The 15,492-nt window shown below is 39.7% G+C and overlaps 1 protein-coding gene across 4 annotated transcripts in view; it reads left to right on the top strand.

Annotated features, from left to right (window-relative positions):
• Nucleotides 1-12,017, top strand: part of PAAF1 (proteasomal ATPase associated factor 1) — a 39,656-nt gene extending 27,639 nt beyond the window's left edge. For all 4 annotated transcript variants that reach the window (XM_063093485.1, XM_063093482.1, XM_063093486.1 and 1 more), the window contains 5 exons: nucleotides 280-371; nucleotides 1,994-2,109; nucleotides 3,901-3,983; nucleotides 9,826-9,908; nucleotides 11,595-12,017. In XM_063093485.1, coding sequence (XP_062949555.1) covers nucleotides 280-371; nucleotides 1,994-2,109; nucleotides 3,901-3,983; nucleotides 9,826-9,908; nucleotides 11,595-11,672 — 452 coding nt within the window. In that variant the 3' untranslated portion in view covers nucleotides 11,673-12,017. The remainder of the gene's footprint in view (nucleotides 1-279; nucleotides 372-1,993; nucleotides 2,110-3,900; nucleotides 3,984-9,825; nucleotides 9,909-11,594) is intronic.
• Nucleotides 12,018-15,492: the final 3,475 nt, after the last annotated feature.

Here is a 15,492-nt window from a genome sequence, read left to right as displayed (position 1 = left end):
GTCTCATCACATTACAAAAAACCAATATTTCTAAAGTTGGGTTTATTGAGTTATATTTTACATGTAGTAAAAGTCACTTTTTTTTGCACAGTTCTATGAGTTTTAACAAATGCACATAAACAATACCTCAGTGACATATAGAACATAATTATTTTTTTTATTAATAAGTGAATCGCTAACATGGAGTATAGTCAGTAAACAGCCATCCGTATCTGTGCTTTGTGGGCACTGCTCTCTGATCAGCCCAGCTATTATTAACGTAGCTCATCTTTCACGCAGGTGAGCGGGAGGTTGGAACCGAGGCGAAAATGCTGCTGTTGGGCCGGGAAGATAAGAAGCTGCAATGCTTTGGACTACAGAGCAGGCAGCCGGCAAGTGGTTCCTATAAGACCTTTGAACTCTGAGGCAACCCTGTCACTCTCATTCTTGGGAAGTTTTGGAAACATTTCACTTGCTCCCTGTTGTGTTCACTTTTTTTTTTTAAAAGATAACCAGTAAGGGGATCTTAACCCTTGACTTGGTGTTGTCAGCACCATGCTCAGCCAGTGAGCGAACCGGCCATCCCTATATAGGATCTGAACCTGTGGCCTTGGTGTTATCAGCACCACACTCTCCCAAGTGAGCCACGGGCCAGCCCCTTGTGTTCACTTTTTGAAGAGGCTGAATGGGTGAGAGGTAGTACAGTTTAGTGATTAAGAGCATGGGATTTGGAATAAGGGTAACATTTAAATCCCAGCTCTTCCAATTAATGGTTAAGGTGTTGGAAAAGTTACTTGACCTCTCTGAGCCTCAGTTTCCTTATCACTAAACTGGGCATAATAGGACTTATCTCATAAGGTTATGTGATAAGGATTAAATGCTCTACTGCCTTGTGACCTTTGTGACTTTTCCTCTCTGGACCTTCGGGTGCTATATGTAAAGTGATGAGGTACAGATTTTCTTTATGGGTGCTTCTACCTCTAAGGTAATATGAAGACATTCTGAGTAAAGGACTCATAAATTCAGGGCTCTCAGTCAATTAATGACCAGAACATCTTAGAGAAGAACTAGTTGAATTTTCTTCCTTCAACATTGAGGTTTTGCTGGGCAGACTATGCTCTTGTCATCATCATCCGGACAACTTTAATGATTTGGTTTGGCCACAGGCTTTATTAATTTCATTTCATCTTGTTACTTCATTGTACTGGTGATGTTTCCATTTTCCAGGTTTGTTCCAGTAATATCACTGTTTTTGCTCATACTGCCTTTGCCCTTGAATCTCCATGCTGGTTTTTACTTCTAAAGGGAACTCAGGGGTTTTTTGTGTATTTGTTTTATTTTATTTTTTTTCTTTTCTTTTTAGAACATTGGAAAGAAATGATCAGTTTGAGCTAACAGTAAGGAGTAAATGAAAATCTAATAATTTCCTTTTTCAGATACATGGGGATAACTGATTTTTTTCAATTGCCACTTTATTTAAGCTTGTTTCTTTTCCTACAAAAGTAACCCCCTTCAAAAGGTTGCTGCAAGTGACATGGAGAAAGTAAAACTCAAATCAGGGAATTGCAGGTTTCTCAGATGGAGGGTTGTAATGAAAAGTGGGAAAGAAGGATTTTTGGTGGTGAGGATCTTATGAGTCAATGTGTTGAGGGGTAATAATCGGAAAACCGCTGTCTCAGAGTAGTGTTTTACATGAACTGCCCAAGTCGTTGGCCAACGAAATCCTGTGAGTGCTTCTTTCTCAGTTATTGGTGAATGCTTAGTTTATTGTACAAGAGTGCTTAAAGGGGGAAGGAAGAAAATATCTCTAAAAATAATGAAATCTTCCCTTTTTTGGTGTCTGTTTATTCCTGGAAACAAAGCTTTTGTGTTTTTTGGCGGCTGGCTAGTCCAGGGATCCACACCCAGGACCTTTGTGTTATAACACCTCACCCTAATCAACCAAGCTAACTGGCCAACTGTCCTGGAAATAAATTAATCTTTATGCAGCATTTTTTCTCCTACTTGTTCCCAGGTATTCCTCTTTATTGGCTCAGATGCCTTCAACTGCTGTACTTTTCTCTCTGGCTTCTTGCTATTGGCTGGAACACAAGATGGAAACATTTATCAGCTGGATGTGAGGAATCCAAGGTGAGTCACCATTAATTTGCATGATGCGGGTCTTCTACAGAGTGGAATTTTTTATTGGTTTTAACATTGATTTAGCCTAGCATTTAGATGACTACTGAGTTAAGGGTATATTTTTCCATTTATAAAGATTTTCCCAATGTGAATCTTTTATTCTTACTATTCCTTGAATCATATTAAAAGAATTCGATTCATACTGTCATGATTGTCCTATTGTAATGATTGCTTTGAAAATTATGCTTAAACATGAACTAACATTTCATTTAAAATGATCGTCTTGAACTTTTAACTTTAAGGAGCACAGTAATTTTCTTTATGATATTAGACCCAGGCTGGCCTATGAATGACTGGTCATTTTTAGTTCAAGTAATCCAGCTCTATTTCTTATTTAGCTTTGATTACGACCTATCTAAAACAGGACTTATCCTGGTCTTAAAGATATTCATAAAGAATCATACAATCTCTCTGTGCAGGATTTAACAGTTTCTATGATTCTGTCCCTTCTGCCTTTTTTTTTTTTTTTTTTTTTTTTTAAGATGACCGGTAAGGGGATTTTAACCCTTGACTTGGTGTTGTCAGCACCACACTCTCCCAGGTGAGCCAATCGGCCATCCCTATATAGGGATCTGAACCCGTGGCCTTGGTGGTATCAGCATCACACTCTCCCAAGTGAGCCATGGGCTGGCCCTTTCCCTTCTGCCTTTTATTTCCTTCCTTTTTTCAACTAATATCTATCAAATGGCTTCTTTGGGTACCAGGCTTGGTGTGGGGCACTTAAAAAAACAGAAATAAAAGATACAGGCACTGCATTTGAGGCACTTGGAGTCTAATGGTAAAGATAGACAAGTAAAAGACTGTTGTGATTCAGTGTGATCACTGGTCTGCCAGGGCTATCCACAGAAATTTGAGGAAGCAACAAAAAGGAGAGGGAAAGAGGTGAAACTGTTTCTCCAAGGAAATGAGAAGCATTGGATCTTGTCGAGTAGGAAGTTAGCAAGTAAAGAGGAAGGGAAGGACCTGCCCTGGGTAGAATTGCACATATAGAAGCATGAAGGATGTGAAACTGTCATGTTCAGGGGTCTCTGAGTAATTTAGTATAACACGTATGTGCCCTGCTGATGGGGGCAATGGCGAGAAGCGATGCCATACAGGAAAACAGGAGCCTGCTTAGGCCTTACCTACCATCCTAAGGACTTTTGGACTTTATTCCAAGAGCAGTTATAAAATTCTAGTGGAAGGTGGCTAGCCTTTTCTAACATTAAGTTAGTTTATCTTTGTTTTTTTATTTATTTATTTTTTTATTCTTTTGGCTGAGGTGACAGTAAAAGCTGGGTGGAAGATGGCTGCGTCACCAAACAGATGGGGAATCTCTGACCACTATTATAAAATCAATTTTATATATATATTAAATTGATTCTCACTCATCTTTCTCTTAAATGTTTTAGATTCCTGGCAATTTTAATATTTCACAAGTGGTCTTAGTGCTGTCTTTAAGTGAAAAAAGCTTGACATATTGTTAACATTGTTATCTTCAACCCATGTCAGCTCTCCCCTAAAAACTTGAGATTTTGGTGGTGATTTAATTGGTGTTTAGATTCACTCCAAGGTGGTTTAGAATGAATTATCTTGATCTGCCATTTAAAGATCTTGCCAGGGAAGAAATCATATGAATGTTTAATCTCTCTCCACATTTGTCTTGTTTACTTTTACATGGTTAGTACTATATGTTGAATATAGTGAAGCGTTGCTTTTGAAGAAAAAAAGTAAAATTGCCCCATTTACTCTGAATCCTAGGGCTCCAGTACAAGTCATCCACAGATCAGGAGCACCAGTTCTATCCCTGCTGAATTTCAGAGATGGATTCATTGCTAGCCAAGGTGGGTCCAGGGGCCAAGTGAGAAAAATGATTCCATGTAGTTCAATTAATTAAACATAGTTTTAAGTGCCTGATCTATGGCTGGGTTGGGGCGTGGTCCTCCATGATTCCTTGGCATATTGTGCTTATCACATAATGTTTATATCACTGTACATTGTAATTATCTTTGTCCCCCTTCAGGCCAAGCTTCTTGCGAATAGTGATTATGCCTTATTGTGTTATCCTCAGCATTTAGCTCAGTGCCCACTATGGAGTAGGTGCTCCATAAACATTGGTAGAGTAAATATATGGGCCCTTATTGCAAAACACCAGGGATTCAATGATGAATCAGTGACAGTCTCTGCCCTGAGGGAGCTCACAGTTGGTAAGGCAGACAGACATGTGAGCATGTGATTGTAGTAGTTTGGTAAGTGCTACTGCGAATACAGTAGAGGAGCATGGAGAATAGCTAGTTTTAGTTTTAAGAGTGCTGTCAGTGAGTCTTCATGGACCAGGTGACATGTAAGCTGGTGATTTCACAAACTGGAGGTGTAAAGGTGGACTTTGATGGCTGAAGCTATAGTGTGTGCAAAGTCATAGATGAGGGAAAGGGGGCAAAAAAGAAGGGAACTAGCATTTACTGAGTTCCTGCTATGTTGTAGGTACTGTGTTTGTTGCTTTACATACATATTATAGTATGTATAGGCAGGACTTGGTATAGGCAGGACAAAACATTTGAAGTGGAGTTGGGAAATGCATGGAACAAAGTGTACATTAAGGGACACTGTCGATCCACAGAATGATAAAGGTGAGGAGGGACCACCTAACCTGAGTATTTCAGTGTATCAGTTTGGATGTGTTTGGCTGTTGGTTACAGAACACCCACCTGAACATGGCTAAAACAACTGGGAAAGTGTACTACCGCACTTAACAAGATGTCCAGATGTATGGTGGTTTCAGATTAGATTAATTTAGCGATTCGAAAACAAAGTCTCCAGAGGAAGAAGAGGAAACTTGACAACTAAATCACTGTGGTACTGGATTGGATTCAGAACATTAAAGGAAAGACTGGCAAAATCAAAATCAAGTATAGAGGTTAGTTAATAGTAGCATACCAGTATCAGTATCTTAAACAAACATAAGATGATAACATTCAGGAAAGCTGAAACAGACTAAGGGACATATGGGAACTTTCTGTCCTGCCTTTAACTTTTCTGTAAACCTAAAATATTCTAAAATATCAAGTGTTTTTTGTTGTTTGTTTTTTAATTTAAAAAACAAAGTTAGCAAGGAGAAAGAAACAAAATCAAGAAACCAGCTTCTTTCCATCTTTTGGCTGTCTCCTCCCTAGCGTACTGGCTTTTGTCCTCATAGTACAAGATAGCTGCAGCAGCTGTCATTCACACACAACAGTGGATCCTGTTGTCCTGTTTAAGAATGAGGAACATTTCTTCAGGAGCAGCCCAGCAGACTTGCCAGACTTACTTCATTGGCCAGATTTATATCATACACCCATGCCTAAGACAAACACTGACAAAGAGAATGGAATTACCATAATCAAGATTCACCCCCTGGGTCATCTGTTACTAGAAACAATTTGGGATTTTGTTAGCCAGGAGGTGGTCAGGAAAATAGTTGTTGAGTAGGCCACCAGTTGAGTAGGCAGTCTGGATTGCCATGGTTCCCTCTCTGATATAGGTAGATATTCTTCGTCACTGTCAAAATTGGTGCCTTATTTCCCCTGCCCTTCTTCAGGATTTCCAGACCATAGCAAAGAGTAGTCAAGAATCTAAAGACCTAATTTTTTAGCTCTTTGCATTTGCTCTCTCGATGTGTTTCTCCCCTGTGTGATGCCCTGTTATAGAACCTCGGTAAGAGAACAGCTGGCATAAGCTTGTGGCAGCTTTTCTTGATGCTGCTGCCACCATTCAGTGAGATCCTTTTTCTTTGATTCCCTTTTGCTGCCAGATTTCTGGGATGAGAATTTTGCTGCCATGCCACACACTTCCCTTGAGAACTCCGCAGTTTGGCCTCCATCCGCCATTCCTGTCCCTCTGCTCAAACTGTCCTCTTAAAGGACTCCAATGATGTGCTTCTTGCTAGATCCAGTGGCCTTTTCTGTGTCTCATCAGCTGTCTTGTATGGTGAGGACAAAAGCCAGCATGCTAGGGAGGAGACAGCCAAAAGTTTTTTTGAAGGCAAGTACCATGTCTTCTTCATCTCTGTGTTTTCAGCTCTTACCCAGGACTGAAGGATCTCGGCAAATTTTTATCGAATGAATGAGTAATATTCTTCATCTTTTGTGACTCTTAGTGCTAATGAATTTGGTCACTATTATTTCCTTCTTAAAGCTCTTGTCTCCTTTTAGGGCCGACCCCGTGGCGCACTCGGGAGAGTGCGGCTCTGGGAGCGCAGCAGCACTCCCGCCGCGGGTTCGGATCCTATATAAGGATGGCCGGTGCACTCACTGGCTGAGCGCGGTGCAGCCAGTCACAAAAAAGACAAAAAAAAAAAAAAAAGCTCTTGTCTCCTTTGACTTCTGTGATACTATGAATTATAAATACTATTATTTCCTGGTTATTCTCTCTATCCAGTTACTGTTCCTTTCCTTGGTTTCAATAGCTTATGTTTATAAGTACCTAGCATGATTTATGGTATACTATAGGTTCTCAAATTGGCATTGAACTTGAATCCTTTTCCTATTTCTGCTATTGTTGCCATTTCTAAACCAGAGATATTTCCTGAGTTCAGCTTTTGTCTTTCTACCTTTTCTTTCTCCAAGCTTCCTCAAGAACTGACTGTTCTCATGGTTTTAGCTATTAATGATTAGAATCTAGTTCTAGTCCTGACCTCCTACTTAGCTCACATTTTATTGGGCAATAGCATGATGTAGAAAGAGCATAGATTTTCGACCCAGACTGACAACTAACTCATGAGTTTAAATCCTCACTTTATCACTTAGTATTGGATTCAACCATATAAAATTCTTAATATCTGACCATTTTTTACTTATAAAAATGGCGGCCGTATATGGTTTAATCTAGTAGTTCTGTGACGTTGGTAAACCACTTCACTCTTCTAAGCCTCAGTTTCCTTAGAGATTAAAAGTACTCAACATAAAGTAGACATTCTATAAATGATAGTTGCTTATTCCTGCTACTACCCCTGGCCCTGATAAGCCCTCCTAAAAGTGTTCCTTATCATCATGTTCCAGTGGTAAGGCACACAACCACAAAAAGTAGAATTATGCAACAAGGCAAGATTTGTTGAAGTATCAAAGGAGTAATAAATGTTACAGAGAGATTGATGGAGAAAGAATTTACTGTATGGGATGTTGAGAAATGGCTTCCTGGAGGCAATGAGAATAGAGCTGGGGCTTATCCAGCAGATTAGATTTGCATATAGAAAATTAAGAGTGCAGAAGAAGAGCTATAGTAATCACACTTTTTTGAGAGGAAAGAAACTCAATAGTAGAATGTCACTTTTCCTTTCTGAATTAAGTAATAATGGTGAGAAACTGACAAGAAGTTATGGTTGGTTTCCCACTCTGGCATAAAGTGAGATTTTTGAGACAAGAGGAATGTGGACTTGAAACCCAGAACCATAATGTAGCACACGAGGAACTTCAGTTGTTTCATTGGCAGCTCTGAAGTAACGGAGCGTAATATCCTTGAGAACCATCAGGTAGGCCACCCAGGGCCTCTGCATTTCTTGTTCCCCAGCTTCACCATTAGGCCATTTTTTTTTTTTTCTTTTCTTTTTTTTTTTTTTTTAAAGATGACTGGTAAGGAGATCTTAACCCTTGACTTGGTATTGTCAGCGCCACGCTCAGCCAGTGAGCAAACCGGCCACCCCTATATAAGATCCGAACCCACGGCCTTGGTGTTATCAGCACCACACTCTCCCGAGTGAGCCATGGGCCGGCCCTGAGGCCATTTTATTGAATATTAACATCTCTGTTGCAAGGTGATGTGTGGGTAAGATGATGGGTAACAGGTGGAGAAGAGCTGACTCCCGGCCCTTCTACTTTTTGTAACTCTTTTCTGCTAGGAAGAAAGTAAGGCATAACTTCCCTTACTAGCATCTAAAGGCAAAGGAAGTAAAATTATAATTCTTTGTTTTCAGAGTATAAAATTACAACCACTAAGAGAAAGTTATTAGGAACCACATTTCAGTCCATTATAAGGAAAGGCCTTCTGTTTCATAAGAAAAAAGCTACCATTGAGGTAGTGAGCACCCCTAACTCTACAGATGGGCAAGCATAGGCTGGTTGGCTACTCTGCAAGGTGCCATAGAGGGACTTCTGTACTGGTTTAGAAGTTCAACATAGATGTTCTTTGAGGTCCTTTGGAACTCTCTGATTATTAGTGAGGAGTTTTAAATTGTCAGATGAAACTATTTTTAAAAACTTTTTGTTATGGAATTTTTCAAGAGTGCATGAAGGCAGAGAGAAAAGCATAGCGACCTGGTGTATCCATTATCCAGCTTCAGCTATTATCAGTATATAGCTAATCTTATTTTACCCATTTTTTCACAATCCCCAGCCCTCGTAATATTTGGAAATATATCACAAACATCATATTATTTTATCTGTCATTATTTCTACATGTATCTCTAAAAGATTAGGATTTTTTTTTTTTGGAAAAGATGATTTTTACTAATAATGCAAGAAAGGATAAAGTATTACCTCCTGTATACCGCTGATTGGGGCGTAGGTGGATTAACAGAAAAATTTGGAAAGCACTTTTTCAAATTTTCAAGAAGTTTCTGTTTTGGAGGGTGGCGACCGGGTCTGGACACGCCCCAGGAGAGGGAGCTATCATATCTCCTCCTCTCTTTCACTTAACGTGGCAACCAATAAAAGCTGTTCATCCTGTTAAAAAAAAAGTTTGAAAAGGTTGATTGATATCTTTTGATTCTTCTGGGTTCTATACAAAGTCATAATCTTTTTTTTTTTTTTTTTAATTTTTTAGCAGCTGGCTGGTACAGGGACCCGAATTGGCCTTGGTGTTGTCAGCACCATGCTCTAACCAACTGAGCTAACCAGCCAGCCCAAAGTCATGATCTTAATTTGGAGAAACATTATGCATAAAGACATTCTTTTACAACACACACTCAGCCATGTAAAATTAAAATTTGCATAAAAATGATTTAAAAATGTATCTGTTAACAGTAATTATCTTTCTAAAATTTTCTTTAATGAGCACGTATTTTTTTTTTATTAAATAAAACAACAAAAATCACCTTAATAAGCAGTATATAGATCATCCCAACTTTCTTTTTTTTTTTTTTTTTTTGATGGCTGGCTGATAAGGGGATCTGAACCCTTGTCCTGGGTGTTATCACCACCATGCTCTTAACCAAGTGAGCTAACCAGCCAGCCCCCCAAGTTTCATTTGTCCATGCTCTTTTGAGAAAATTAAATTTAAGATTAGATACACTTTTATTTGCTTGGTATAACCTTCCTCGTTCATCTAGTGTATATACAGTCAAGTTTATAAATTGAGGTATAATTTGGGAGCATAGATTTTTCTTAAAGAAAACATTTGTGTAGACAAATTTCTTATTAAAAAGCATTGTTGAGAATAAGTTTGTAAATAGTTGTATAAGCCTGCATTTGCTTGCTCTGTGCCTTTGGCAGGTATCACTAAGCAAAGATAGTCCTTGACATTGAGCTTGCACTTGGCCTTCAACTCTTCCCCAGCTCAGCATTCTAGGCAGCCACTGAAGGTCATCATAGATAGCCCACATAATAAGACTTATTTGCCACTCTGGATCTTAGGACCATCATCTTTAAGCTCATAACCTGCAGAAATAAGTCAAAATATCTCTGTAGTTATCTAAATTTTTTTTCTGCCTTTTAGGTGATGGGAGCTGTTTCATTGTTCAGCAGGACTTAGACTATGTCGTTGAACTCACTGGGGCTGACTGTGACCCTGTGTACAAGGTACAGACCTGAGAGCACACAAGTCTGGGTGATTCTTGCCTGGGATCTGGGGCTTTGAAGGGACTGAATCAAGCTACCTTATGGTCATTAGGGTTTATAAAATACTGGTTATTGTATAAGCAATATAGTGAGATGAAAAGAAATCAAGATTTTGAGTCAGAAGTGAACTTCGTCACTTACTGGCTCTAGAAACTTGAAGAATTATTGCACCTCTTCAATCTGTCATTTCATCTATAGAATGAGGATAGTAATGAGATAATGAATATGAAAATTCTTTGTAAATGTAAAGTATTCTAAAATATTAGCAATTATTATTTAAAGTTCAAGACGGATTGTCTCAATTGGATTAGAGTGGAAAGAGAAAAATGAAAGGGGAAATATTATTTATTAACCAGACATTGTACTGGATGTTTTACAAATATTCTCATCCAATCTTTGTTACCATTTCTTGAGGCATAGGTATTATTTTTTTTTCCTATAATTTTTTAAAAGTTGTACAATTAATACATACCTATAAAAATTCAAATAATACAGAATTATATAGACTTAAAATTCTCTTTTAGACCTTTTAAGTTCCACTCTTCTTTTTTGTTGTTGTTGTTGTTTGTTTTTGGAAGCTGGCTGGTACAGGAATCAGAACACTTGATCTTGGGGTTAAATGTACTCTTTCTAGCAGTAACTAGCATTAACAGTTTGGCATATGTCTTTCAAGACTGTTTTCAGAGAATTTGCACACTTACATCTTTGTGTTTATATATTTATGTAAATAATATAGCTTTATGTTTAGTTTGTACATAATTGGGATCATTCTATTATAGGTATTGCTCTATGGTTTGTGTTTTTTTACTTAACATCTTAGAGCTCTTTCCAGGTAAACAAATATAGATCCGTTTCATTTTTTAAAATTCCTGTATAGTGTTGTATATTGTGAATAAACATCATTTCCGTTTTACAAAGGAGGAGACTGGCGCCCAAATGGATTGAAAAAGTTGCCCTAGGACATGCAGCTACATGGTAGAAAACCTGAGATTAATTCAACTCCAAAAGTCATGCTATTTCTGCAGGGGTTCTTACCTTTCTTCGGGTAGTTGATAAAAACCCTTCAGAAGAACAGGCACATATTCAGAACTTTTTTCTGTACAATTTTATGAGGCTCAGGGATACCCGAGCCCATCTGTGGACCATCTCCACCACAGGTGCAGACCCTCTGTGCTAAACCGTGCACAACACTAATGGGTTTGCATTCTGTGCAGGCCAATTACAGTCATGCTCTGCGTGACATTATTTCGGTCTACGATGGACTGTGTATATGACGTGTTCCCGTAAGATAATAGTTATACCATATAGCCTAGGTGGTGTGTAGTGGGCGATACCATGTAGGTTTGTGTAAATGCACTCTGTAATGTCCCCACACAACGATGAAATCTCTTAAGGATGCATTTCGCGGAACTTAACCCTGTCATTAAGCAGTGCATGACTTGTTTCTCTATTCTGTAGTCATAAGTGCACCCTTGCCCTGGCCAGCGATATTGTAAATACATATCGTGGATGTAACTCTTCCTTCCCTTCAGAGTCATTAAAGCCTCTCAGACTCCCTTGGACTAATGGGGGTCAATGACAAAGCTCCATCTTTTTGAAATGAAAGAATCCCAGGCTTCATTTGAGCTGTGAATTTTTGTGTTCCAGGTAGCCACGTGGGAGAAGCAGATCTACACATGCTGTCGAGATGGTCTTGTGCGACGCTATCAGCTTTCTGACCTCTAACCCCTTGGAAAAGAGTCCCATTTAGTGAAAAGGATTGACCCTAATCAACAGTGAGAAATGTCATCAGTCTGTCAAAAGGACCATGGTCCTTTACTCTCTTGGGCTCCCCGTGGAAGTCACAGAAAGTGAGCTCTACTGGTCCATGTGGAACTGTTGTCCCAAGACCTACTTTGAACTGAGTAAGAAGCTCACATGTGCTCACTGCATTTGCCCCAACTTCTCCTTGTAGAAACTCACCTGGCAGCACAGGGCAAAGATATGGATGCTTACTCTTTGTTCTCACACCAGTTGTGTTAAATGTTTACAAGGACTAGAGGGATAAAGCCTGTTCTCTGGTGGAAATAAAGAAAATATGTTTGGAAAATATGTTTGGCCTGAATTTGAAAATCTTTGTTAAATACTCTGCTACAGCAAAAAGTCAGCCAAGATGATGGAACTCCTTCCTCATCACTCCCTGTTGGCCCAGCCACAGAGAGGGACTGCTTGGCAGTAGCAGTAAATATCCCATAAGCTGGGCTGAGCCCGTGGCGCACTCGGTAGCGTGCTGCGCTAGCAGCGCGGCGACGCTCCCGCCGCGGGTTCAGATCCTATATAGGAATGGCCGGTGCACTCACTGGCTGAGTGCCGGTCACGAAAAAGACAAAAAAAAAAAAAAAAAAAAATATATCCCATAAGCTGCAACCCAGAGAGATGTTTACACAGTTAGGGTAACCAACCATTCCGGTTTACCTGGAACTGTTTTCAGCAACATGGGACTTTCGGGGCCAAATGGGGGCAGTCACAGCAAACGGATGTGGTTGGTCAGCCTGTGTATAGGTGAGGAAATTGAATCATCACCATTGTAAAGACAGCGGCTGTCAAAGTGTATGGCTCCTAGAACAGCAGCGTCGGTATCAACTGGGAACTTGCTAGAAATAGAAATTCTTGGGCCCTACCCCAGACCTGAATCAGAAATTGTGTGTGTGCAGCCAGCAACCTGTAGTTTAACAAGCCCTCCAGGTGACTCTGATGCATGCTGAAGTTTGAGAACCACTGACCTAAAGGCAGAGATGGCAAAGGGCACTTTAGTCATAGCTAAAACCCAGGGCTTATAAGATGGCAGGGTTGGTCTATAGGAGATGAAGCTAGAGAGGTTAGCAGGGCCCAAATAGTAAAGGAGCTTGAATGTCAGGTGAGGAGCTTGGAATTCACTTGGTCAGCAGTGGGGAACCACTGAAGGATTTAAGCAAGAGAATGGCATGGTCACCTCTTTTTTTTCCCCCCTAAACATAAAAATGGAATCATAATGTATGTATTCCCTCATTTATTTTCACTTAGTATCTCTGAGATCTTTCCATCTCAGTATGTTTAGATCTTCCTCATTCTTTTTAATAATGTCCAGAGTATGGGTACTATATTTTACATTTTAGAGATTATTAGAGAAAAGTTTCTTGGAGGATACAACACATGAGCTTGGCCAGACAGGCTAAGATTTTGATTTATTTAAGGGAGGAAGTTAATTCCTGGCTTAGGTAATAATGTAGTTGACAGAGTTCTTAAAGGTATATTCTCATGTCATTCTTTTTTTTTTTTTTTTTTTTTTTTTTGTCTTTTTTTTTTTTTTTTCTTTTTGTGACCGGCCGCACCGCGCTCAGCCAGTGAGCGCACTGGCCATCCTTATATAGGATCCGAACCCACGGCGGGAGCACCACTGCGCTCCCAGCGCCACACTCTCCCGAGTGCGGCACGGGGTCAGCCCATTCTCGTCATTCTTAACAATTACACTGTGACAAGTAGGTATTAAGACTCCCAAGAGGTGAAGTGATTTACCATTGGTCATAGCAGGAACTTTGTCTTAACTTTAAGTTCCATTTTTTTCTGTAACTCCCCATTGCTTATGCCTAAACCAAAATGTAAAAGTAAAATAGTGCAATTCATTGAGTATCTACTCTGTTTTGTGTACTGTATTTATATATTTAATCCTCAGAACACTTTTAAAAAGCAAATATTATTGCTGTTTTATTCAGATAAGGAAACTGAGCTCAAGAAATGAAATACCAGAGCCTTCATTTGGACTATGGTCAATCTCCAAAGCTCCTTCTGGTACACCATGAGTAATCATGAGCAGGTAGCAAGACCTAGTGTTTTAGTCTGTTTGTGTTGCTATAACCAAAATACCTGAGACTGGGTAGTTTATAAAGAAAAGAGGTTTATTTGGCTTATGATTCTGGGACAGCTGCATCTGGCACGGGCCTCAGGCTGCTTCTACTCAGGAAAGCGGCAGGCAGCTGGTGGGTACAAGCAGATCACATGGTGAGAGGAAGCCAGAGAGAGAGGGAAGGTGCCAGGGTCTTTTTAAGCAATGAGCTCTCACGGGAACTAATAGAGCGAGAATTCACCCATTAATCTCCCCTCCCCCAGGAAGAGCATAATCCATTCATGAGGGATCCGCCTCCCGTGACTCAAATCAGTTTCCAGCACTGCCACATTGGGGATCAAATTTCCACATGAGTTTTGGAGGTGACAACACATCCAAACTCCATCACCTAATAATCATGAGCAAATAGTAAGGCCTTTGTGACTAGAGCAATTTCATTTTAAGGATTGATTTGTGATAGGGTCAGGTAGACCAGAAGGGACATATTCTAGAACCTGGAAACATTGAATCCTAGGAGATCTACGGGAAACTTTAAGAAGTCAGTTAAGAAAACAGGATGAGGGAGGATATGGCTGAGTTCACGCAACAAGTGAACTTATCTGAGTTACATTCCAGGGCTCACTCTTCTATGTTGCCATCACATTTATGAGCCCCTTTTCACAGGTCTCCAGAGTTGATGTCCTGGTTTTGATAGATGTAATGACCCTGACAGATACTCTGAAATCCAGACCCAAACAGAAGGAGTGGATGCCAGCTCCCAGGTGCCCTTTGTCTACTGTGAATGGAAGAAGCCCCAGTTTTCAGCAGACAAAGCTTTTTTTTTCCCTTTAGGGTTAAGGAGTGCACTCTGGGTAAGGAAGAATAGGACAACTCCCATCCGTAGCACTACAGGCCCAGTGAAATTCTGTGCTAGACCTTGTTTCTTGGCTCTCAGATGCCCCCTTGTGACTTCTTGTGAGAAGTACCTCTCTCTCAAACCCGAAAAACTGGCAGCGGCATCAGCTATTGAGCGTGTGCTCTGTGCCAGGCACAGTCCTCACAATAGGTAAAGGTTTCTTTTTTGAACATGTCTCTTTGTGCATATATTTGATTTTTTTTCTATTTTTACCTTTTATTTTGAAAAAATTTCAAACTTGCAGAAAATTTGCAAGAATAGTACAAAGGGTTCCAGTATATCCCCCACCCAGATCTTCCAATTAACTTTTTATTATGTTTGCTTTATCGTTATATATATGTACACAGGTTATATATATATGCTGTATATATTTTTTCTGACTCGTGAGAGTAATACGTAAACATTATGTCCTATTACCCTTAAAAACTTCAGTACACATTTGCTGAAACAGACACCCTCCTTCGTAAGCCCAGTACAGTTATCAGAACAGAGAAATCAACATTGATCCTGCACTGTCGTCCAATCTTCAGACCCCATTCAAGTTTTGCCAGTTGCCCCAACAATATTCTTTGTGGTCCATATTCTAATCCAGGATTGCATGTTGCATTTATTTGCTTTCTGTCTAGAGTAGTTTTTCTCAGTTTTTCCTTGTCTTTCATGACCCTGACATTTTTTGGAATACAGGTCAATTTGTAGAAGAATCTTTAGTTTGGGTTTGTCTGATGTTTCCTCATGATTAGATTTAGGTTGTACATTTTGGCAATAATACCCCAGAAGTGACTCTGGGT

Source organism: Cynocephalus volans, chromosome 4, assembly GCF_027409185.1.
Source record: "Cynocephalus volans isolate mCynVol1 chromosome 4, mCynVol1.pri, whole genome shotgun sequence".
Lineage (NCBI taxonomy): Eukaryota > Metazoa > Chordata > Mammalia > Dermoptera > Cynocephalidae > Cynocephalus > Cynocephalus volans.
The sequence above is the reverse complement of the archived record's forward strand: the minus strand, read 5'-3'. Positions and strand labels throughout refer to the sequence as shown.